The sequence below is a fragment of the Tamandua tetradactyla genome, chromosome 12 (assembly GCF_023851605.1).
Source record: "Tamandua tetradactyla isolate mTamTet1 chromosome 12, mTamTet1.pri, whole genome shotgun sequence".
In the NCBI taxonomy this organism is placed as follows: domain Eukaryota; kingdom Metazoa; phylum Chordata; class Mammalia; order Pilosa; family Myrmecophagidae; genus Tamandua; species Tamandua tetradactyla.
This window is the reverse complement of record NC_135338.1, coordinates 24,778,091-24,803,366: the sequence shown is the minus strand read 5'-3', so window position 1 is coordinate 24,803,366 and position 25,276 is coordinate 24,778,091. Positions and strand designations below refer to the sequence as shown.

Sequence of the window (25,276 nt, the reverse complement as noted above, 5' to 3'; positions counted from 1 at the left end):
AACCCACACAGACTATAATTTTAACCATATTAAGAACCCATTTTGTAGAAATTAGAAATGAAGAGCACCTCACTGTGTGCCAGGCACTAGATGCAAGCAGAATTGGAAAGAAAACCTTCAGGCATATATACAAAAGAAAATTCTGGAAAAGTACGTCCAAGAAAGGGCAGAGGCTGTTTGAATTAGGAGATTCTGGTTTTCATCTTGCCTTTGCCATTGCATGACTGAGTGTTCTTAATATGAAGTGCTCCATAAAACTGGGGATGGATTACACACATGCACTTTGATATCTAAAAAACTTTCAAGAGAATTATGACAATCTGTTTTATCTATTTATAAAGAATTCTGAAGGAATCCAGTAAAAACATTTGACACTTCGCAAGTCAAATGTTTATAACTGAAATGGTAGAGTCACAGCTCTTCTGTCCATTAATTCAAAACAAGCAAAACATAATTATTTCAGGATAGCTGTTTTATAGTCAAATCTCTTTTATGTACATCTTTCTAATGACCATTGATATGCTGCCTGAGTTGACATACACAGGAGAATCTACCACATTAATGAATATTTTATGCTAAAGTTGTACAGTCTAGAAGAAAGAAAAAAATTTTCCACAACACAATTTTTAAAACCTTGCAAGTCTAAATTAAAAATTTTATCTTTGTATATGGAAATCTTAAGAAGCATTTGTTAGTAATTTTAAGTTTTTTAGTCTGCCACATAACAGAAACATAGAGTTCACTATTTAAACACAATTAAGCACTTACTGTACTTATTAATACTTGAACAATGCCATTTAAAACCATAAAATGATCTCTAAATCTTCTAATTTTTCTCAGCTCAGACAAGAATTTTTTTAGAACCTCTAAAATATTCAAAATACTAGTAGCACGATAGTTACTGTATTTTAAGTATGAGAAAGCATATACATATCTATACATTTCAGTGTGCATGTATGTTTTTCTTCCCTGAGGAATTGAAAGAGATTCAGCAACCTGTCTGATGTCACACAGCAAGTCAGTGGCTGGGGGTGGTAGTGGTGGGGTCCTTTGGTTCTTGGACCAAAATAACATTTCCACTAGATTACTTTGTTAAACATGTAGTCAAATTCAACACTCTACACTAAATTCTAGCTTTACCTGTGTTCGAAGACTTAAAAGACATATTTTGCCAGAGTTGATCACTTGCCGTACAGAATCTATGCTAGTTCCATATAAATTTTTCTCAAATTCACCATGTTCAATGAACTTTCCAGATGCTACATCTGCCTCGAATGCTTGCCGTGAAACAAAGTGGTAGTCTCTACCAGCTACTTCATGGTCTCTCCTACTCCGAGTTGTATCTAAGCAAAGAAAGTCAGGTAGAAATAATGGGCATGTTTCAGGATGGGGGATAATTCTGTGAAGCATAAAGGAATTCTTATTTGGTAATAAAGATTATGAGAAAACGAATTGAGGACAATGTTAAGAGTTCATGTGCTTAACAGTGATTGCTTTTACTTCTGGATTGAGAAATGAACAAAAATATATTTTTTCAGTATGTTAATATTACATTTAATTACCATAATACATTTTAAGTTTAAACCTTAAATTACTGCCTTTTGCATTTAAATCACTACCCCTCATCTTTTCTTAAGTTTACTTCCATAACATAAAGTACTATACAGTCTTAAAACAACTTCTGTTTTCAGAGATTAGGTCTAAATTTTCATATTCAGCATCAGTATTAAGAATCAAGAAGCAGAAAAGGAAATTATAAGAAGCTCAAACTGAAATTCATTTAGGAAACAACTATTACCATATTCTAAAGAAAAATAATGATCAACCATGTTTAGTAAAGAAATTGCCAAAAGGTTTGCCTAAACTTAAAAGTTCTTCCTTCACTGACAATACTAGTTGGATGAAATGAAAAATTTCCCTACATCTTTAGGTTCTCGGGTGCTAAAATTGAAAGAATGGGAATGCATCCAAACTTACGAGGAACTGCAGATGCAAAGCGGTCTTTTTCTTTATTCATAAGCCTCTGACGTAACTCATTCTGGCCACAGTTCTGTGGACCAATCAAGATGATCGGTCTTTTCCTATTTGCTGGTTGATGATAAAGTGACATTTCTTCATAAGTTAAGATCTCCTCATTGTCATAATCTTTGGAAAAGAAAAATTTAAGCTCTTCAGACAGAATTGATGCCATGTAACAAAGATACAGTCATAGATCTTACCCCCTAAATTGGAAAGAAGCACAATTTATTATCATTAAGAATGTTTAATTTTTTGGATCATGGTAGTAATAACTGTGTAATAGTACATCATGAGCATTTTCCTCTGGCATTATATCCTTGACAGGAAACTATGAAAATGAAGCAGATGCTACATTAATCCTTCCAGTAGTTGTTGCTTCTCATTTCATACTCTTAGAATGTCTAACACAATATAAATATACTGTTTCTTACATAAAATAGCTAGTTTGCAGCCAATACTTTGAAAAAGAGTGGGGCACCAGGGGATAAGCAAATGAGAATACATGTCATTTCTGTTTAAAGAGGCATCTAATACTTTACTTTGATGGTTGTTTTAAGGATCAGGCATAATGAATATGCTAAACACAATATTTAGCATACCAAATATTTATATATAATGACTACTGCTAGTGTTCTTAGAGAAAGCTGGAATATTTTCCTGTAATTGTATATCTTCAAAACAGGTCATAGCTGTGCTATCCACACTTTCTTTCTAGACTACTAACCCAGGGTCATGATTCAAGATGAGGTGTAAATTATGATGGGTGAGATACATTCTTATAGCCCACAATCCAGATGAAATCAGAGCTGTCACATGGCAAAAGCAGATAACTAGCAGCCAACCTGCTATGCCCTTATGTACATTATTTTATCTGATTAGAAAAGAACATTAGATGTGCAATCAAACTCTCTCTCTCAGCTATAAATTCTATGAAGTCAGGAAACTGCCTTGGCTTTGCCATTGCTATAGCAGACCGTGGCATACAGCAGGCACTCAAAATTTATTTGTTTAAATTTCAGCTCCACCATATACTGGTTGTTAAGAACTTAAGGCCACTTTAATATGCGAACTAGAATTTGTTGATCTGTAAACTCAAGGAATTTACTGTGATAACTAAATGGAAAACGTGTATAAAGCTTATAAGTAATGTCCCTAGAACAGAGCAGTCATTATAATAAAAATATTAGTGACAATGATACCATTATGAACAGCAAATATAATTCCTTCCTTTCCCAAAATGTTCTTCTCTCTAAAAAATCTGAGTTCCTTCCTCTAGAATTTATAATAAGGCACTGGTAACATTTTGACAGACTTAGTTTATGTATCTGTAGACTTCATGTTTGCCAAGTTTTCTATAGTAACTCTAAGAGCCAGGCAAGTTGATTTTAGTCTATTTCAAAAGATGCAGAAACAGATATAATATACAGGGCAGGATTAAAACTTCAAAAAAGGTCAGCCAAGTGGAATTCATTAGGCAACGTTTCCTCCTGTATGGTGAATGAAATGAAACAACAACAAAAGGCATACATGTTTACAGAGAAATAATAATTAAAAATCAACTACAGGAGAGGGAGTCAAGATGGCGGCTTAGCAATGCGCGCATTTTAGTTCGTCCTCCAGAACAACTACTAAATAACCAGAAATAGTACAAAACAGCTCCCTGAGCCACGTCAGTGACTGGACACACAGCATACCCCAGTCTGGACCAGCTAGACAGGCTGCAAGCCTCCCCAAAACCGTGAGTTCCTCAAGCTGTGGAGGCGGGCGCCCGGCGCCCCTCCCCCACAGGAGGCTTCCCAGAGGGAAAGGAAAGAGACTATAAACCTGTTCAAGAGGAATTCGCTCACTGGGTTCATGGAAAAAGAGGAAAGGGAGAGGAAACAGAGGTTGTAGTGGCTGTGTTTCTATGGAGACTTGGCAGCCTCTGGATTCAGCTGTGGGACTTCTCGGGCTGCAACTGCCCCAGGCATAGGCAGAAACGGGCTGCTTTCAGGGCTGTCTCCCACCTGTGCCTTCCCCAGGAGAGGGGTAAAGCCCAACTTAGGTGGAATAACTCTCTCAAGGAATTCAGACCCCAGGGCTTGGCAATTTGAAGCCATTAAAACCAGCCTACAACCTCTCCTCTGTCTCCACCACGCCCCCAGCAGGGAGAGTCTTCCAAAGGTAAAAGTGCCACCCGCAGGCAGACGCGCCACATACTGAGCAGGATAAGAAAAACAGAGCTCAGAGACCTCACAGGAAAGTCTTTTAAGCTGCTGGATCTCACCCTCAGGGAAAACTGATGCAGGTGACTCCTTCCCCCTGATAGGAGGCCAGTTTAGTCTGGGAAAACCCGGCTGGAGTCTATAATACCTACCTAGACCCTCCTAAGGGTGGGGAGGGAAAAGGCACCATACAAGCAGGGCAAGAAACAAAAAAGCAAGAACTGAAACATTATCCTCTGTTAAACAAAACCTAAGCTAGAGATCTGGAAAAACCTGAACTGAAGGTCAAAGAACACATAGACAACAAATTCATCTAGCAAAAAACCCCTAGGTAAGAGAAGTGAAAGCAATCTCCAAAATAAACTAATTAAGGTAATTAAATGTCTAGACGCCAGCAAAAAATAACAAATCACACCAGGAAAATTGAAGATATGGCCCAGTCAAAGGAACAAACCAATAGTTCAAATGAGATACAAGAGCTGAAACAACTAATTGAGAATGTACAAACAGATATGGAAAACCTCATCAAAAACCAAATCAATGAACTGAGGGAGGATATGAAGAAGGTAAGGAATGAACAAAAAGAAGCAATGAAAAGTCTGAAAAAAAAAATCATGGAACTTATGGGGATGAAAGGTACAGTAGAAAAGATGAAAAAAATAATGGAAACCTACAATGGTAGATTTCAAGAGACAGAGGTTAGGATTAGTGAACTGGAGGACGGAATGTCTGAAATCCGACAAGATACAGAAACTATAGGGAAAAAAATCGAAAAATATGAGCAGGGACTCAGGGAACTGTATGATAATATGAAGCGCACAAATATACATGCTGTGGGTGTCCCGGAAGGAGAAGAGAAGGGAAAAGGAGGAGAAAAACTAATGGAAGAAATTATCACTGAAAATTTCCCAACTCTTATGAAAGACCTAAAATTACAGATTCAAGAAGTGCAGCGTACCCCAAAGAGAGCAGATCCAAATAGATGTTCTCCAAGACACTTATTAGTCAGAATGTCAGAGATCAAAGAGAAAGAGAGGCTCTTGAAAGGAGCAAGAGAAAAGCAATCCATCACCTACAACAGAAACCCAATAAGACCATGTATAGATTTCCCAGCAGAAACCATGGAGGCGAGAGGACAGTGGGATGATATATTTAAACTACTAAAAGAGAAAAATTGCCAAACAAGAATTCTATACCCAGCAAAATTGTCCTTCAAAAACGAGGGAGAAATTAAAACATTTTCAGACAAAAAAATCACTGAGAGAATTTGTGACCAAGAGACCGGCTCTGCAAGAAATACTAAAGGGAGCACTAGAAACAGATATGAAAAGACAGAAGAGAGAGGTGTGGAGAAGAGTGTAGAAAGAAGGAAAATTAGATATGACATATAAAATACAAAAGGCAAAATAGTAGAGGAAAGTACTACCCAAACAGTAATAACACTAAATGTTAATGGATTGAACTCCCCAATCAAAAGACACAGACTGGCAGAATGGATTAAAAAACAGGATCCTTCTATATGCTGTCTACAGGAAACACATCTTACACCCAAAGATAAACATAGGTTGAAAGTAAAAGGTTGGGAAAAGATATTTCATGCAAATAACAACCAGAAAAGAGCAGGAGTAGCTATACTAATATCCAACAAATTAGACCTCAAATGTAAAACAGTAAAAAGAGACAAAGAAGGATACTATGTATTAATAAAAGGAACAATTCAACATGAAGACAAAACAATCATAAATATTTATGCACCGAACCAGAATGCCCCAAAATATATGAGGCAAACACTGCAAACACTGAAAAGGAAAATAGACACATCTACCATAATAGTTGGAGATTTCAATTCCCCACTCTCATCAATGGACAGAACATCTAGACAGAGGATCAATAAAGAAACAGAGAATTTGAATATTACAATAAATGAGCTGGACTTAACAGACATTATAGGACATTACACCCCACCACAGCAGGATACACATTTTTCTCAAGTGCTCATGGATCATTCTCAAAGATAGACCATATGCTGGGTCACAAAGTAAGTCTCAACAAATTTAAAAAGACTGAAATCATACAAAACACTTTCTCAGAACATAAAGGAATGAAGTTGGAAATCAATAATAAGCAGAGCACCAGAAAATTCACAAATATGTGGAGGCTCAACAACACACTCTTAAACAACCAGTGGGTCAAGGAAGAAATTACAAGAGAAATCAGTAAATATCTCGAGGCAAATTAAAATGAAAATACAACATATCAAAACTTATGGGATGCAGCAAAGGCAGTGCTAAGAGGGAAATTTATTGCCCTAAATGCCAATATCAAAAAAGAAGAAAGGGCAAAAATTCGGGAATTAACTGTCCACTTGGAAGAACTGGAGAAAGAACAGCAAACTAACCCCAAAGCAAGCAAAAGGAAAGAAATAACAAAGATTAGAGCAGAAATAAATGAAATTGAAAACATGAAAACAATTGAGAAAATCAAAGAGGTTGGTTCTATGAGAAAATCAATAAGACTGATAGGCCCTTAGCAAGATTGACAAAAAGAAGAAGAGAGAGGATGCAAATAAATAAGATCAGAAATGGAAGAGGAACATAACCACTGACCCCACAGAAATGAAGGAGGTAATAACAGGATACTATGAACAACTTTATGCCAATAAATACAACAATGCAGATGAAATGGACAACTTCCTAGAAAGGCATGAACAACCAACTCTGACTCAAGATGAAATAGATGACCTCAACAAACCAATCACAAGTAAAGAAATTGAATTAGTCATTAAAAAGCTTCCCAAAAAGGAAAGTCCAGAACCAGACGGCTTCACATGTGAATTCTACCAAACATTCCGGAAAGAATTAGTACCAACCCTGCTCAAACTCTTCAAATAAATTGAAGTGGAGGGAAAGCTACCTAATTCATTCTATGAAGCCAACATCACCCTCATACCAAAACCAGGCAAAGATATTACAAAAAAAGAAAACTACAGACCAATCTCTCTAATGAATAGAGATGCAGAAATCCTCAACAATATTCTAGCAAATCGGATTCAGCAACACATTAAAAGAATTATACATCATGACCAAGTAGGATTCATCCCAGGTATGCAAGGATGGTTCAACATAAGAAATTCAATTAATGTAACACACCATATTAACAATAAAGCAGAAAAATCACATGATCATCTCAATTGATGCAGAGAAGGCATTTGACAAGATTCAACATCCTTTCCTGTTGAAAACACTTCAAAGGATAGGAATACAAGGGAATTTCCTTAAAATGATAAAGGGAATATATGAAAAACCCATAGCTAATATCGTCCTCAAAGGGGAAAAACTGAAAACTTACCCTCTAATTTCAGGATCAAGACAAGGATGTCCATTATCACCACTGTTATTCAACACTGTGTTGGAAGTTCTACCCAGAGCAATTAGACAAGAAAAAGAAATACAAGGCATCAAATTGGAAAGGAAGAAGTAAAACTATCACTGTTTGCAGATGATATGATACTATATGTCGAAAACCCTGAAGAATTCACAGCAAAACTACTAGAGCTAATAAACGAGTACAGCAAAGTGGCATGTTACAAGATCAACATTCAAAAATCTGTAGTGTTTTTATACACTAGTAATGAACAATCCGAGGGGCAAATCAAGAAACGAATTCCATTTACAAGTGCAACTAAAAGAATAAAATACTTAGGAATAAATTTAACTAAAGAGACAAAAGACCTATACAAAGAAAACTACAAAAAACTGTTAAAAGAAATCACAGAAGACCTAAATAGATGGAAGAGCATACCATGTTCATGGACTAGAAGACTAAATATAGTTAAGATGTCAATTCTACCTAAATTGATTTACAGATTCAACACAATACCAATCAAAATCCCATAACTTACTTTTCAGAAATAGAAAAACCAACAAGCAAATTTATCTGGAAGGGCAGGGAGCTCCGAATTGTTAAAAGTATCTTAAGGAAAAAAAACGAAGCTGTAGGTATCACGCTGCCTGACTTTCAGGCATATTATGAAGCCACAGTGGTCAAAACAGCATGGTACTGGCATAAAGATAGATATATTGACCAATGGAATCAGATAGACTGTTCAGATATAGACCCTCTCATCTATGGACATTTGATCTTTGATAAGGCAGTCAAGCCAACTCACCTGGGACAGAACAGTCACTTCAATAAATGGTGCCTAGAGAACTGGATATCCATATGCAAAAGAATGAAAGAGGACCCGTATCTCACACCCTATACAAAAGTTAACTCAAAATGGATCAAAGATCTAAATATCAGGTCTAAGACCATAAAACAGTTAGAGGAAAATGTAGGGAAATATCTTATGAATCCTATAATTGGAGGCGGTTTTAGAGACCTAACACCTAAAGCAAGAGCACTGAAGAAAGAAAGAAAGAAATGGGAGCTCCTCAAAATTAAACACTTTTGTGCATCAAAGAACTTCATCAAGAAAGTAAAAAGACAGCCTACACAATGGGAGACAATATTTGGAAATGACACATCAGATAAAGGTCTAGTATCCAGAATTTATAAAGAGATTGTTCAACTCAACAACAAAAAGACAGCCAATTCAATTACAAAATGGGAAAAAGACTTGAACAAACAACTCTCAGAAGAGGAAATACAAATGGCCAAAAGGCGCATGAAGAGATGCTCAATATCCCTGGTCATTAGAGAAGTGCAAATCAAAACCACAATGAGATATCATCTCACACCCACCAGAATGGCCATTATCAACAAAACAGAAAATAACAAGGGCTGGAGAGGATGTGGAGAAAGAGGCACACTTATTCACCGTTGGTGGGAATGTCAAATGGTGCAACCACTGAGGAAGGCAGTCTGGTGGTTCCTCATAAAGCTGAATATAGAATTGCCATATGACCAGGCAATACCACTGCTAGGTATCTACTCAGAGGACATAAGGGCAAAGACACAAACAGACATTTGCACACCAATGTTTATAGCAGCATTATTTACAATTGCAAAGAGATGGAAACAGCCAAAATGTCCATCAACAGACAAGTGGCTAAACAAACTGTGGTATATACATATGATGGAATATTATGCATCTTTAAGAAAGAATAATCTTATGAAGTATGTAACAACATGGATGGACCTTGAGAACATTATGCTGAGTGAGACTAGCCAAAAACTAAAGGACAAATACTGTATGGTCTCATTGATATGAACTGACATTAGTGAATAAACTTGGAATATTTTGTTCGTAACAGAGACCATCAGGAGATAGAAATAGGGTAAGATATTGGGTAATTGGAGCTGAAGGGATACAGACTGTGCAACAGGACTGGATACAAAAACTCAGAAATGGACAGCACAATACTACCTAACTGTAATGTAATTATGTTAAAACACTGAATGAAGCTGCATATGAGAATGATAGAGGGAGGAGGGCTGGGGACATAAATGAAATCAGAAAGAAAGATAGATGTTAAAGATTGAGATGGTATAATCTAGGAATGCCTAGAGTGTATAATAAATAATAGTGAAACATACAAGGTACAATTTTAAAAATGTTTTTGCATGAGGAAGAAAACAAAGGAATGTGATTATTGCAGGGTACTGAAAATAGATGGTAATTAATATTTTAAAATGTCACCTTCTGTGTGAAACTAAAGCAAAAAATGTTTATTTGTTACAAAATTTATATTTTGACTAGTGCATTTCCTAATATAACTTATGTAGATAGTTTGATTGAACACCTTAAGTACTTGGAATCTCAGGTAGGACATGATATTTTGCTGGTTTGTCCAGAGTGATGTCCCGATGAGTCCCAGAGTGATTCGATCAGTGAGTGGGAAAGTATCTGCAAAGCCCCCTTCGGGGAGTGGTGAGAATGGGGAGAAATTCAACTTCCCCAAGTTGAATTCTTGATATTCTCACAAGCAGTGTGGACAACCAAAGCTATAAGTAGAGCCCCCAGTCTTGGGGTTTGTTCATATGAAACTTAACCCCACAAAGGATAGGTCAAGTCTACTTAAAATTTAGGCCTAAGAGTCACCCCCAAGAGAGCCTCTTTTGTTGCTCAGATGTGGCCCCTCTCTCCAGCCACACAACGAGCAGTCTCACCACCCTACCCCTCTCTACGTGGGACATGATTCCCAGGGGTGTGGACCTTCCTGGCAACGTGGGACAGAGATCTTGGAATGAACGGAGACTCAGCATCAAGGGATTGAGAAGAACCCTAGAATGAGCTAAGACTTAGCATCAAGGGATTGAGAAAACCTTCTCAACGAAAAGGGGGAAGAGGGAAATGAGACTAAGTGTCAATGGCTGAGAGATTCCAAACAGAGTCAAGAGGTTATCCTGGAGGTTAGTCTTACGCATCCAGTAGATATCATTGTTATTCAAGATGTAATGGAGAGGCTGGAGGGAACTGCCTGAAAATGTAGAGCTGTGTTCCAGTAGCCATGTTTCCTGAGAATGATTGAATAATGATACAGCAGTCACAATGTGACTGTGTGATTGTGAAAACCTTGTGTCTGATGCTCCTTTTATCTACCTTGTCAACAAAGGAGTAGAACATATGGAATAAAAATAAATAATAGGGGGAACAAATGCTAAAACAAATTTAGTTTAAATGCTAGTGATCAATGACAGCGAGGGATAAGGGGTATCGTATGTATAACTTTTTTTTCTGTGTTATCGTTTTAGTTCTTTTTCTGTTATCTTTTTATTTCTTTTTCTAAATCGATGCAAATGTTCTAAGAAATGATGAATATGCAACTAAGTTATGATATTGTGAATTACTGATTATGGATGTTTTATTTTATTTTTTTAATTAATAAATAAATTTTAAAAACTTCAAAAAAATCTTGTAATTATAGAATCTGTCAATTAGCATTAATGGATATTTTAGAAAAAATTTTATTCAAGTTGATCGACTTTCAGGGTTTAGTTTTGTGTGGGATATTTCAATAATCTATAACATTTTATCCTTATTAGTTTAATTTACGCTACCCCCAACCTCGTTCAAGTTTTTAAGAAAATAAACCTTACACTCTATAAAAAGTTAAGCACAGCCATTGCTTTATCATTTGACTCGTTTCTAACATAAACCAAGAAGACTTGGCAAATTCAAATGCTCACAGAGACTAACCAAGAAGTGAGTGAAAATCAGTAAATCAGGTTGGATCTATAAAAACTAGGAGTCATAGAGGTTGCTGGTCTAGACAGTAACAGTCATCACTCATGTCCAGCAGCTATTGTCACCTGGGAACATGAGCCTGTTGTCAGAACTTCCAATTTTAAGAGAAGCAATGATTTTCTTCATTTTTTCTGTCCATTTATTATTTTTAAGTTTCGTAAACCAATTTAGAGGCAAGGCAACAAGGAAAAAATCTACAAATTCAGATAGCAAAGTTTTCAAATTCTAAATATTAAATACTAGCTTAGATACCATTTGATCAGCTGTCAAAACTGTGAATGTTCTCAAAATACCAGGTAGAAAGTTCTTACAAATATCTGCATTGCTATAGTAAAGACCTATGTTACTAAATATTTTCCTGATTTCAGGAAAATATGAAGATACAAATATTTTTACAATTAACATGAAAATCTTGAGTACCTAAAATGGATATCTTAGTTAGGTAAGTTCCTTCTTTTTTTCCCCTTTGCATGGGCAGGCACCAGGAATTGAACCCAGGTCTCTTGCATGGCAGGCGAAAACTCTGCCTGCTGAGCCACTGTGGCCCACCCTAAGTTCCTTCATTTTTAATCTCAGCAGTTAATTAAAATAACAGAACTAAAAACACGTCTGCATATCTGACTTAGCCAATAGGTGGGCTCTGCAGAATGGGTTGCTTTGGTGACAAGAGATTATTAGAGATGAAATACTCATTTTTTACATTAAACATATTTGCATTGTTAGAACTGGTTAGAAGCATGTATTTATTACTTTCACAAATAAAGAATTTATGTAGGAAAAAATCTGAGGAATCACCAATACAGCACTAAATATGTTAAAGAGTACTTTAGCTTTTATAGCAGTGTATACCAGAATTCAAAGCACTGCATTACTCAGAGTTAAAAAGACAATCATTTCTGCTAATTGACTTTCTCAGGTACAAATCATATATTAAGGGGCAAAACAGGACTAGAAGCAAAACTCCTTGAATATCAGTTTAATTTTTTTGAGATGTCAGATTTGGACCCCCTTCAGATATAACTCCAACTGTATCTAAGTGTAGAACTTACCATCATTTTTATTGGCATTATATAAAACCTTCTTTCTCTTCTTTTTATTCTTCTTTGCACACCACAGTTTTCCTGTTGAGCAACCATAAGCATAACTAAAAATAAGGTATTTGTTTTCTTGAACAAAGCTATAATTTTCAAATTAAAGTACTCAAATTGTTTTTAATTTAAATAATTTATAAACACTGACTTTGCTCATAGAAGAACTATTTTTCGGGGAAGTATTTCTAATTTTCCATTAATCTCACACTATAGACAATCTTTAATACTTAAATCTTGTCCTTTCTTTACAGTCCTAAAATAATCAGTTTTACTTCTCACGTCACTCTTCCTCCAAAAATACATCTTCTTTCTTTGACAGTTCTGATATGCAAATTTAAACATGGTTCCAGATGGAGACCCAAATACTTTCTCATTAACATCAAAGATAAGTACCCAACCTGATTTTTCTGGCTCCTTATCTTCTTCTATGGTTTGTTTCATGGCTTCCCTTTGCTGCTGAAAGCTTTTCCCTTAATAGTAGAGAGAAAAAGAAGAGCAAAACATTTAAGATACAAGGAAGGGGATAAATTTTTTTGCTTTTGTTTTTTAATGAAGAGAAAAAAATCAGAACCTTCTTAAATTTAGAAGAAGTAATTATTTATAGTCACTCTTCACACCTGCAAATCCTTCAGCCACCACTCAATTTGACATCTAAGCCTTCACATGCTTGAAGTATTTGCTTCTACCCTGCTCTCACCCATCCTAAGGCATGTATTATTGGAATATATATCAGCTATTAGAAAAGATAAATAACAAGCCAGTGTTAGAAAACTTAAGTTCGATTTTTAATGTGTTTTTATTGAGCACTTACTATGTGGAAATTATTATGCTTATTTACAATTGTTCTAATCACTTAAAATAGTCTCAAATCAATCGTAGGAGATAACTTTCCAGAAAAATATGTGATCATTTATTACTATTTTTCAATTCCTGGACACTATTTAACATATAGCCTTGCATTTATTATTCTCAGTCCCTTGCTTTCTTTGGGTTTTTATGTTGTACTATGCATGTATATGTGTTAATGATTTTTATTCACACATTTACTAATGATATAAATAAAATGGAAAATATGTTATGCTTTTCCCCATAGGATTAACATTTAATATAAAAGTCTTTCAAGTTTCTGATCACTGTATTTTCAGACTACTACATTAAAATCAAGTTAACTTTTCCTGAAGGATAAAAGTGGTTATACTTATAAAATTCTGATTTATATGAGAGTTCTACTTATATGTCTAATTCTTTCAGTTGCAAACCAGGGATTCTTAAAAAATCAATAAGCACATTCCATCCATGTTTGGATAATCTATGAAATTAACCCAGTGGATTTCATATGAACACATGCAAAAATACTAATATTGAATTTGATATAAATAAGAACCATTAAAGGAAACCAGGTTACCCCCAGGAGCTGTATAAATTGCTTTCTTATTAAAATAAGTAACTATGATTACAGGGGAAATTTTAAGAGCATTAAAGTATTTGATGTTTATAGGCATATAAAATCAAGGGTAAAATCATTTTAATCATCTACATTAAAAAATACTTTTAAACATTACAGTGATATACTGCTGTGATACATTTTTTATAATAGGAATATACTGCTGTGATACATTTTTTATAATAGGAACAAATATAGGTTTTTTTGAAACAGCAGCAGACATTAATGGGAGATGGATATGATGACTTCTTAAAAATCTCTCTAATGATGACAGAAAACCATTGTCTCTCCGAACTATAATGGATCCACTCTAACTGAGGTGGGCCCATTATTAGTCCAATTCAAAGAGTTAGAAATGGTATCATTGAAATCTTCGTAGCTCATCTACATGACTTATTATTTAATTACCTTCAGAAACTCAATGCAATTAATCAATACTAGTTCTAAACATTTATGGGCTAAGGATGCATGGTTAAAATATATCAAATTAATATTTGGCTAAAGCACTAGGTAGAACCATGATGGTTGCCCAAGACTCTAGGATTCTAGTGGAACATCCTGTAACTGTGAAGACCAGAGCCCTCAATACCTCTATAACCCAAGGAGCAGGGTAGAATCCAGGAACAGAGAGTTCTGGTTACAAAAAAAAAAAAAAAAGAACCGTGGAAAAAAATACCTCACTGGTTTTACAATACGAAGTTTAAAATGTTCCCAACTAAACTGGAAAGTAACTCTAGAAAAACATTACAATCAAGAACTGTAGCAACACCCTCTAAATTCAATAAAAGAAGCCCATTCTTCCCTTCCTTCCTTGAAATATAACTGAGTATAGGAAAAATTTATTTCCAACTTACAGAATTTAAAAGTGAAACATTACGGATTTCCTATAACAACACATCATAAAGACGACATGTAAATAGTATGTTCGAATTTCTTGTCACCCAGAAAATCTCCTTGGTTTCGTACAGAGACAGAAGGGAGCCCTTATACACTGATCCAAAATCTTTGGACAACTTCCACTGTTCCTGCTACATATTTCTCAAATAGTTGATGTTTTTTTAGTATTGTCCTCAATTCCTTCTTTCCACAGAATCTTTTGTCCTTTTTCCTAAAGCCTATTTCTTGTAGCCAAATCTATGTTAACCACATCTGTTACATCTGAGATCTTAAGGTGTGAATTGGAGGGATGATACCTGAAAAATGTTATAGACAAAAGACAAAGCCTGCAAAATTTACAGAGGGTCCTAGGAGGTAAAACTCAGAAGCACCAGTGCTGGTAGAAATATTTTTTTAAATCACGTTTTATTTATTAATCTAAGTTATTGCATAAATTTTGATGAATAAATAAGATGTATCCTATGACCAAGTTTATACCTTGGGGAAGCTGACACCAGGGAGGAAAGACAAACTAGAATATATCGAAAAAAGAGATATACAATACCATGAAGTATAAAATAGGAAACACAGAAAAGAAAGAATATATAAGTTTTAAAGGATATATTTAAAGTCAAGTAGAGAACAGAAGCTTATTCATCCCTCAGTACTACACACAATCCCTACACAGTACAGTTATAACAAATATTTACTTAACGAATTAACTGATATATTACTAACTCTTAACTGTAAAGCTATTTCATGCCCTCCCTTGCCTTCTCTAGTATCTTATTCTACTTCTTTTGGTCCTGATCCCCTAACTCCACCCTACCTCCATCCTGGAAACTGTAGGAACAATTACATCTACACAATTCCTTCTATCATGTATTATTTTCACTCCTCTTGAAAAACATGTTTCCTTAATATCCTTAATGTCCAATGTGAGCTAAAATTTTAGTTCCATCTAAAGGGACAGTTTTGTAACTGTTATCCTTGAATAATAAAAAAATTTTTGAACATTTTTCATCCTATGATACCTTTAAAAGTTCATAAATTTAGTGGTGTTATTCTCTAATTCCTAAGAAAGTGAAGCAGCCTGACATATTCCTTAGAACACAAAAGTTTTGTACTCCAATTAATGATAACCTCCTGTTATAGTTATAAGGGTTCAATACAAATTTTGTTGCCTTGATAGTAGAGTAGTCTTAATATGCTTACAGTGAATATAACTTGACTGGTTGATTGCTTCAAGTTCTATTATAATTTCATTCTAAAATTCAACAAACTGGTCACATTTTTATTCAAGATACTTACGCTATAGATAGAACATAAAAACCCAACTACAAGAAAAATAATTCCCTAACTTTTAAAAAGGCATGAAAAGTGACTTTCTCTTTGCAAAAGGCTTGCATTTTAAATGTTCTTTTAATCCTATGCATTTTCAGCTATGCTTTCTTACCTGGAACCAGCCCAGCGAGAGGCTGATTATCTTCATCCCCTTCTCTGTAGGCTTGCCACCAATTTGGATCTTCTTGACTAATCACATGAAGTATATCCCCTTTTTGAAAAGACAGACCTAACTCTCGACATGGAACATATGGGTCATCTGAAGGGTCATAGTCAAAATGAGCTTTTACATGAATCTATAAGATTAAATAGGTAAAAACAAAGATAATAATAATAAAATGACAACATAAAATATCAGCATAAATATAAAATAATTAAGCTGTTACCATATTACATTACTACAAAAATAATTGAGTTAAAAAAGGGTATGTAGTTTTAAATAACAATATTTTGAGGGTAGTATTTTCTCATGTTTATCTCATCTTCAAGTTAATCTCTGTTGATTATAAACATGCACAAGAGTGTCCAAACACTATACTGTTAGCCAATAACAAGTTGAGATGTAAAGGTGTCTCAAAGACTTGAGCAAGCACAAGGGCTATAATAGAGAATCCTTTCCTTTTCTGACCTATGAAAACAAAGACTGCAATAACGCATGCAATTTCTAAACCACTACTACCAAAAAAGGGTAGATTTTAACCTGATATACCTGCACAGATGTGGTATGTCAGCCTGAGGCTGTTATCCCTCATGTTGTCTTGACCCCACTGTAAGTGTAATTCTACCTTAATCTCTTTTGGTGTTTTTTCTAAAGGGAAATGTTTAGATTCATGAAACAGGCACACCCTGATTGTTAAAATTATATAAACCAAGTTTATACTCAATTTCTACTTGTGTTCTATGTGGGTTCTGAAATATCACTAATGGTGCAAGTTATTATTTTTATGAATCTAAATAAATCAAAGCTATATTATGCTATCTAGCATTAAAGGTGAGAATTCATTTGAATTTTTATAGAAAGCTAAGTTATTTCCCATGCCAGTATTTCCACCATGCCTTCGTAAGATATAACAAAATACTTCTAAGAAGGTATAAAGGAATTAATATTCCCTTTAACTCTTCCAGCTTTAACTTTTACCTGATTTGGGCAAGTAGCATATGGCGTTACCAAAGTTTCTAAGAAATCAACTATTATCTAATGGAATCCAACAACTATATGCAATGAGTGTTTCTGTCACACACAGGTTAAGTTTAATTGCAAGTTTGAGCTCAATGAGCCAAGCAGCAGATTGGCAACCTAACAACTATATAATTCTCAGTTCATTTCTGACCTCAATTGCTATTCAACTTTCTTTAAATCCTTTACCCTCACCAAAATTGAGGGCACATGTCAAAAGACAACAGTGTATCTCAAAAATCTTTTTTATGAGAAGGTAGTATCTTGAAACACTAACCTGTCATCAATGAAGCTGAATTACTCACTGAAATTCGATAAAATATTTTGTATGTGATAAAAACATACATTTAGATGTCCCTCCACTATATGATAGTATAATAACTTAGAATCCTTATGAAAGTAACAGCCTTTTTAAGAAATTTGGCTTAGGAGTGTCATTAGACACTACTCTGAAATCAAAATCCAGCATGCTGCATTTCAAAACGCTGTGTTGAATCATCTGTCTGGGGTGTTTATTAAAATACTGGATTCTTAGGCCACACCTCAGACTTTCAAAATTTGCATTTTAATTAAGTTTCCTGGGTAATTGTTATATACACAAATCTAGAGAGGTACTACCCCAGAATAAATGAGCTAGACCAATGAGGAAGATGTACTTAGCACTACGATCTTTACCAAAAGCCAACTAAATCATCCACAGATGCTCTACCATCTACTCTTACCTATATCACACCCAATGAATGTTCTGGTTTAACTGATTTAGAATGGGGCTTCCCCTAGTGTAGGTTTGGAAAAGGCTTGGAGGAGGAGTACAAAGATATGTTCTGCTTATATGAGTTTATCCAGTGCCATCTAAAATTAAGAGCAAAAGCTCTTTAGGATGCATTTTGCCTAAGCAAAATTTATTTCACATCAGACTAATTACCCATCTGATTGCGTTAAAGTCTGGATATTGCCTCACAATGTACTATGTTACTTCTATCCATATACTCCACTCATCAAATTTTATTTTTATTTCCATTTATTTAGCTTTACCTCCACCAAGTATTTTTCTATATAGCTGTCAATGGCTGGTTTGTTATCCATGTAAAGGAAAGCAAAGTCCTTTTTTGAGAGATATATGGACACCTATAGGAAATCTCCAAGGTTTTAACAATGCTGTAATAATACCTCTACAGTATATCTAATCAAAACAGTGTCTGGATTCTAAACCAAACTAAACCTTCTCTGATTAAATTTCAAATTACAGATTTTTTTTTAGACACAGTTACCTTCCAGCCCAACATTTTCTTTTTTTCACTTTAGTGCTTCCTAAGGTATTCACATTTGAAATCCTAATGATGAAATGGAAATAGGGTAAAGGGAATATCTCATCAGTTTATTCACTTTTCAAAAGGATTCAATATTCAATAATAATTTCTCTTTGTAATTTTTTATTTCTGCATTTCTTATTATGGTAAATTTATTTAACTTAAAAAAATATTTTTATTTAAATATCTTCATGTATCATATGATCCACCTAAAGTATACAAATCAGTGGTTCACAATATCATCACACAGTTGTATATTCACCATGCTCATTTTCAGAATATTTGCATCACTCCAGAAAAAGAAATAAAAACAAAAAAACCATATATACCATACCCCTTACCTTCTTACTGACCACTAATATTGTAATCTACCTAATTTTTTTAATCTTCCCCCCCATTATTTATTTTTTGTCCTTGTTTTTTTTAACTCATCTGTTCATATTATGGATAAAGGGAGCATCAGACACAAGGTTTTCACAATCACATGGTCACACTGTAAAAGCTATACAGTTATACAATCATCAAGGACACTGGAATACAGTTCAACAGTGTCAGGTATTTCCCTCCAACCACTCTAATATACCACAAACTAAAAAGGGGTATTTATATAAAGCATAAGAATAGTGTTCAGGATAACCTCTCAACTCTGTTTGAAATCTCTCAGCCAACTAAATGTTATTTTGTCTCATTTTTCTCTTCTCCCTGTTGGTCAAGAAGGCTTTCTCAATCCCATGATGCTGGGTCCCAACTCATCCCCGGGAGTCACGTTGTTGAGTAGTTGTGGGGAGGGCAGTGAGTTCCCCTGCTGAGTTGGCTTAGAGAGGCCCCATCTGACATCTAAAGAGGTACTCTGGGGGTGACTCTTAGGTATAATTATAAGTAGCCTTAGATTCCCTATTGCAGGAATAAGTTCCATGGGGTGAACCCCAAGATTGAGGGATTCCCCAATGCTTACGAGATTATCAGAAGCTCCCCAGGTGGGAAAGTTTAATATTTCCTCCATTCTTCCCAGTATTCCACGAGAACTTTGCAAATATTTTTTTATTCTCTGCCCAAATAACTCTGGGATGTACTGGGGCATCATATAACCTGTACAAACCAACAAGATATCACAACCTGTTCAAGAGTCCATGTAATTACAGTGTTTGAATAAACTGACCATACAAGTTAAATTAGATAATGTGCTACCCTATAAATTTTGGACCAAATAAAGTTATCTGTGTCTCACAGATAACTTCAACAGTTGAAGTTCCAGGGAAATACCAGGTTATACACAAATAGCTCAGCACCTCAGAATTAAGAAATAAGTTACAACTCCAGAACAGATGTGTTAGAGCTTAGAATCTAGGACCCTTTACAACAGGTCCCAACCAGATAACCCATGCTCTCGACTTCAATTCTCCAAGTTTGTATATTATAATTAGTCCATATAAGTGATACTACTATTTGTCTTTTTGTTTCTGACATTTCATTCAACATACTGCCCTCAAGGTTCATTTACCTAGTTGCATGCCTCACATCTTCATTCCTTCTTGCTACCTCAGTAATCCATTGTATATATAACTACCACAGTTCCCCCTTCCATTCCTCAGTCAATGTACCCTTAGGCCACCTCCTTCCATTGCAAATCACTAACACTGCCACCATAAATACCAGTATTGCAAATGCCCATTCATGTCCCTACTCTGAGTTCCTCCAAATATATGCCTAGCAACGGCACTGCAGGATCATATGGCAACCCCAGTCCTAGCCTCCTTCAAAGCCACCATAACAAAGCGGCTGTACTACTCTGCTTCCCTAACAGCAGTAAATATGTACATCTCTCTCTCCACATTTTCTCTAGCAACTCATATTTCTCTGTTCATTTTTAAACAGTTCTATTCACACATCATACAATCTAACCTAAGTAAAAAAAAAAATCAATGAATCCCGGTACAATTACATAGCCCATGTCTTTGACACCAAAATCTATAATACGAGGATATTTTCTTTTCTTCTGCAAAGAATCCCATACATACTCAAGCTAACCCCCTCTGCTTACTGACATTTAGTTTTGGCATATTGTCTTTGTTACATTCAACAGAAGCATATTACTATGTTACTGTTAACTACAGACCCTTCCTTGCATTAACTTTATTTCATCCTACATACCATCCTACTTTCAACACCTTGCAATACTGACATTCATTTGTTCTCCCACATGTAAAAACATTCTATTTCTACATTTAATCATTATCACTGTCCACTCTAGGCATTCCTCTGTGTCCCAAGGCTCTATGTGCCCTCTTTTCTTGGGGGCCCAAACCTTTTTCTAATATTTTGTGCTCCTCCAACTTTCAAAAGCCTCTGCTATTTTGTTTTTCCATCAGTCCCACGCCCTCTCTGCTGGGGAAAAATTCTCTAGCATTTACTCCAGGTTTATTTGTGCTCAGGGCCTGTTTTCAGCAGTCCAAATTTGTTAATTACTTCTACAACTGAAGCAGGGTTGAGCTGACCTCCTTGCTCCTAGTAGAGTCTTTCTTTTTCCCTTGGGGAACCAGCTTGCTCTGCCCTTGGGGGAGGGGCTCCACGGCTTGGGAGACTTGCAGTTCTGTGTGGGATCTCAGCCGTTCCACCATTTCCAGACTGGTGTATGATGTTTGTCCAGTTACTTAAGTACCCCCAGCAGTTATTCCATACTCCTGCCCAGTTACTAGCTCCCCTTTATTTTTAATTTTTAAAATTACTTGTGGAAGAGAAATAATAACTGAATGTTATTCAGTTATTATTGAGTGTTCCCCTACTTTTAGTCTAATTTTTATCTCTAAGACAGATGGTAATATTAAGGACAACATCAAAAGAAAAGCTTTTGCAGTGCCAAACAACATTTCAAAATTCCCTTCCCACCCAATCCTGTGATTCTTCCTGTCCTCCCCAAAAGGACTACCTTTATTACTTGTCCCCTTTAATTTTTCCAAGAAACTTTTGAGGTATCTGTGAGATATCCAATTGCTGTTTAGTAGGTAGTCAGAAATATGAACCTAAGGGCAATACCAAAATTAAGCAAGTAACTGTCCGAATTTGAAAAAGGATGTCCATCTAATACTAAGAGACACTGATTTTCTAAATTTATCTTCTGATAAAATACTTATTCATAAAAATCTTACTGTATTATAAAATTCCGTATTTTCTTCCAAATGAGAAAAAAAGAGGAAAACTACAATGCATTTATACCTTTAACAGGAAAGTACCTTTGATAGCAGTGGTTCTCAGCTTTCCTTTCTAACCCAGTTACTTCATAGACTGTAAACATCCTTAAACAATCATTTAAAAAAAAAATTTGCAGGATTTTTGCAAGCACATAAAGTACATGTAAACAGACTGCTTCATGACATGCTCTCCCCACAATAAACATAACTATGGCCCTGACATCTCCTTAGAGTGCCAGACTAATTATTAATCTCTGTGTACTAACTGCTATGTACTGATGCTCCATAGAAATCTCAAACCTGTGAAATGGAACTCCTGAATGTCCTCCCCAAACCTGTTTTTCCTCCACACTTCCCTTTAGTACACAAGACCACTTATTCACTCTGTCGCTCAAGCTTCTCCCATTACTTCACTCTTCCCCGTTCATCACAAGGCGGTATCATTTCTACTTTCAAAACAAATTCTATTTTTTTCCTCTTCTCTCCACTGTCACTGCTGTCACCCAAATTTAAACAATCATCCTTCACTTTGACTTTAGCAAACCCATTATTGACCCCTATAATTCAATTTTCACACAGTAGTAAGAAATTTTTTGTTTTATTTTCATATAAATCAGGTCCTATAACTGTTCAATCCAAACTTCTTACCATGATCAAGGAGACCTGCCTACCTGGCCCTACCTGCTTCTCCAATCTCATCACTTACTATCCCTCCTCCAGCCTTCATGCCATCCCTCACTTTGCTCCACCCATACAGGCTTTCCAAACACAACGTTCTTCAGAGATTATGACTGGAAAGCTCTTCCCCTGCCTATTAACAGGCATGGCTCCATCTTCATTCCAAAGGTATCTGCTTAATGGTAACTCTTTCAAGATGCCTTTCCTTACCACCATATCTAAATTAATGCCATCTCTTGGCATTCTCAACAATCACATCCTGCTTATTTCTATTTAAGCACTTACCATAATTATTATTTTATGTTATGTTCATCATTATAAACTCAGCACAAACTTAGGTTCTGGAACGATCAGAGGTTCCAGGAGTGACTCAGTCACTTACCAATAGGTGACATGGGCAAATAACTTTTTTGAAATTTCAAGTTCTATTTTCGACGCCATTAAAAGGGAATAATAAAGATGCCTATATTTCATAGGGATGCTATGAAGAGTAAATGAGATAAAATGTATAAAATGATTAGCACTATGGCTGGCACAGAATAATTATTTGAATAGTTCACATATATTGAACCACCAATAACATCTCAATTAAGGGAGTAAACTAAAAGCATAATAAACAAGGAAATAAAAAACTGAAGTACTTATACCAGAATAAAATTACAAGAGTGGTTAGTACGTAATATCAAAGAAAATGTGATAAATTCCAAACATGCTACCTGTATGTGAAAAAAGAGGTACCTTTTTAAGGGTTGAAACAAATAATGCTTCTGATTACATTAATAATATCCCTTTGGAATCTACTGAGCATTCAGTGATAAATGAATTAGGCTCAACCATACATGTCAATTTCTGTAAAGAATAAAGTAAGTAAGATTCTAAAAACTATTTAAGTGATAACTTTAGCACTTTATTACATATTAAGCAAGCCAGGTAGACTTCTCTGTGTGAACCATACCCCTTCTAGTTTCTTAAAAATCACAGATTGCTATAACTGGGAGGGTCCTAAAGAAATATCTAGTGAATTCCTTATTTTACAGATGATAAAATTAAGGCTAACAGCCAGTAAGTGATTTTATCTACACATGCAGCTTTAGTAGGAGACCAAAATAAGACTTAGATCTTTTAACAGGTAATTTGGTGCTCTTTTCATTACACTGTGTTGATTCTGTCACCCTGTGTTGCTAATGCAACACTTTCTTAAGAAAATTCTAAAACAAATTAACAGATCAAATTTCTACCCATCTAACGCAAAACATGAAATTATCCTACAACTTCATTATCGTCTAAAACTTCATTTACAAATCATTTCCTCATGGCAACAGACAATGTGGTTTCCAGATAGCCTTAAAAAACCTGTCAAACAATGAGTTGATCTAACTAATCTCACTAGCCTTCAGAGGATTCTTGTCCTATTATTTTGGCAAAATGGAAAGGACAATAATGACTATGACCAGGAGATATGGGTTCTAGTGCATATTCCATCACTAATAAGTAGTGTGACACTCTATATGTCAATTAACTCTTCTATAAGATTAGGACATTAGACTGCATGAGAAAAGTTTCTTTCAGTTCAAAAACTCTAATATGTCCTATCATTATATTATGGATTAACGTAAAGTTTTACAGGCTAATCTGGGAAATCCTTTTTTTAATTAAGACTTTGTGAGAGTAACAACATAGTTTGAACAGTGTCTATGTTTCCTAGTACACGTGCCAGCACCGTAGGAAATGAACAGAAGTGCCAAGACTCTTGCTCTCTACTACTAATAAAGTGGCCATAGGCTACTTATATGATGGGGAAAAAAAAACCCATAATGACACAGGGACTAACTCTCCTGACATAACTTACTCTTGCTGGAAATAACATTTTAATCAACAAGTACTTATACTGGGGTTTCAGGTAACACCTATTTTATTAATTTATCTTAAATATATATTTCTTTCGAACATCACAAAATGCAGATCAAAATATACTCTTTCCTGTTCTTGTTAGATTCTGACCTGTGTTATGATAATACTCAATAAACTGGAAAGCTTCAATGAAAGCTTTAATAACAGTTCATTTTAAACTGATTAGGTTTGATAAAAATTTTATAAGAGATATGACTGACAGTCTTCAATAGCAGGAGAAAAGAAATGTCAGTAAAACATCATAATTTCTACCATTCATTCTCAAAGTACAAAAGATACTAACTAAGACAGAGGATGGACTGTTGCAGATATAAAAATCAGGGCATACTGGTAGGAACATGCAGACTCGGCCAAGGTCAAGTTGCAGGAAGAAGAATCAGATGATCCCACATCCACCGTTGTTACAGCAACCTTGGAAAACTAAATCTGAACATTACACAACTCAGATGACCCAGAAAATCTGCTCCCAGGTAAAAAGCCCACCAGAAAGGCAAGCTCATGGATATCAAAACACATGTATAAGAATGCTGAATGGATATAATTTGTTATAATCAAGTGCTGTAAAAAAAAGATAAATATCCATCAAGAGCAGAAGTGGAACACCACTTAGAAAGAAAATAAATGAACTAATGCTTCCCTCAATAATACAGATCAATCTCACAAACATGAGATCAGTTCAAAGAAGCCTAGCCAAAGACATATGTGGTGTATAATTGCCATCACAAAAATATCCAAAGACAAGCAAAACTCATTTAGTCATTAGAAGGCAGGATAGTGGTTCCCTTTGGGGAAGTAAGAGACAGTAGGAAGAGTCTTGAGGGGGACTTCTGGAAGATGGATGATGT

General features: G+C 35.3%; 1 protein-coding gene across 3 annotated transcripts in view; it reads right to left on the bottom strand.

The window, feature by feature from the left end:
* The window catches only part of PALS1 (protein associated with LIN7 1, MAGUK p55 family member), a 156,831-nt gene that overhangs the window by 23,054 nt on the left and 108,501 nt on the right, over positions 1-25,276 (bottom strand). For all 3 annotated transcript variants that reach the window (XM_077122769.1, XM_077122771.1, XM_077122770.1), the window contains 5 exons: positions 16,280-16,463; positions 12,902-12,973; positions 12,462-12,533; positions 1,978-2,145; positions 1,141-1,343 (listed from right to left, as the gene is read on the bottom strand). In XM_077122769.1, coding sequence (XP_076978884.1) covers positions 1,141-1,343; positions 1,978-2,145; positions 12,462-12,533; positions 12,902-12,973; positions 16,280-16,463 — 699 coding nt within the window. The remainder of the gene's footprint in view (positions 1-1,140; positions 1,344-1,977; positions 2,146-12,461; positions 12,534-12,901; positions 12,974-16,279; positions 16,464-25,276) is intronic.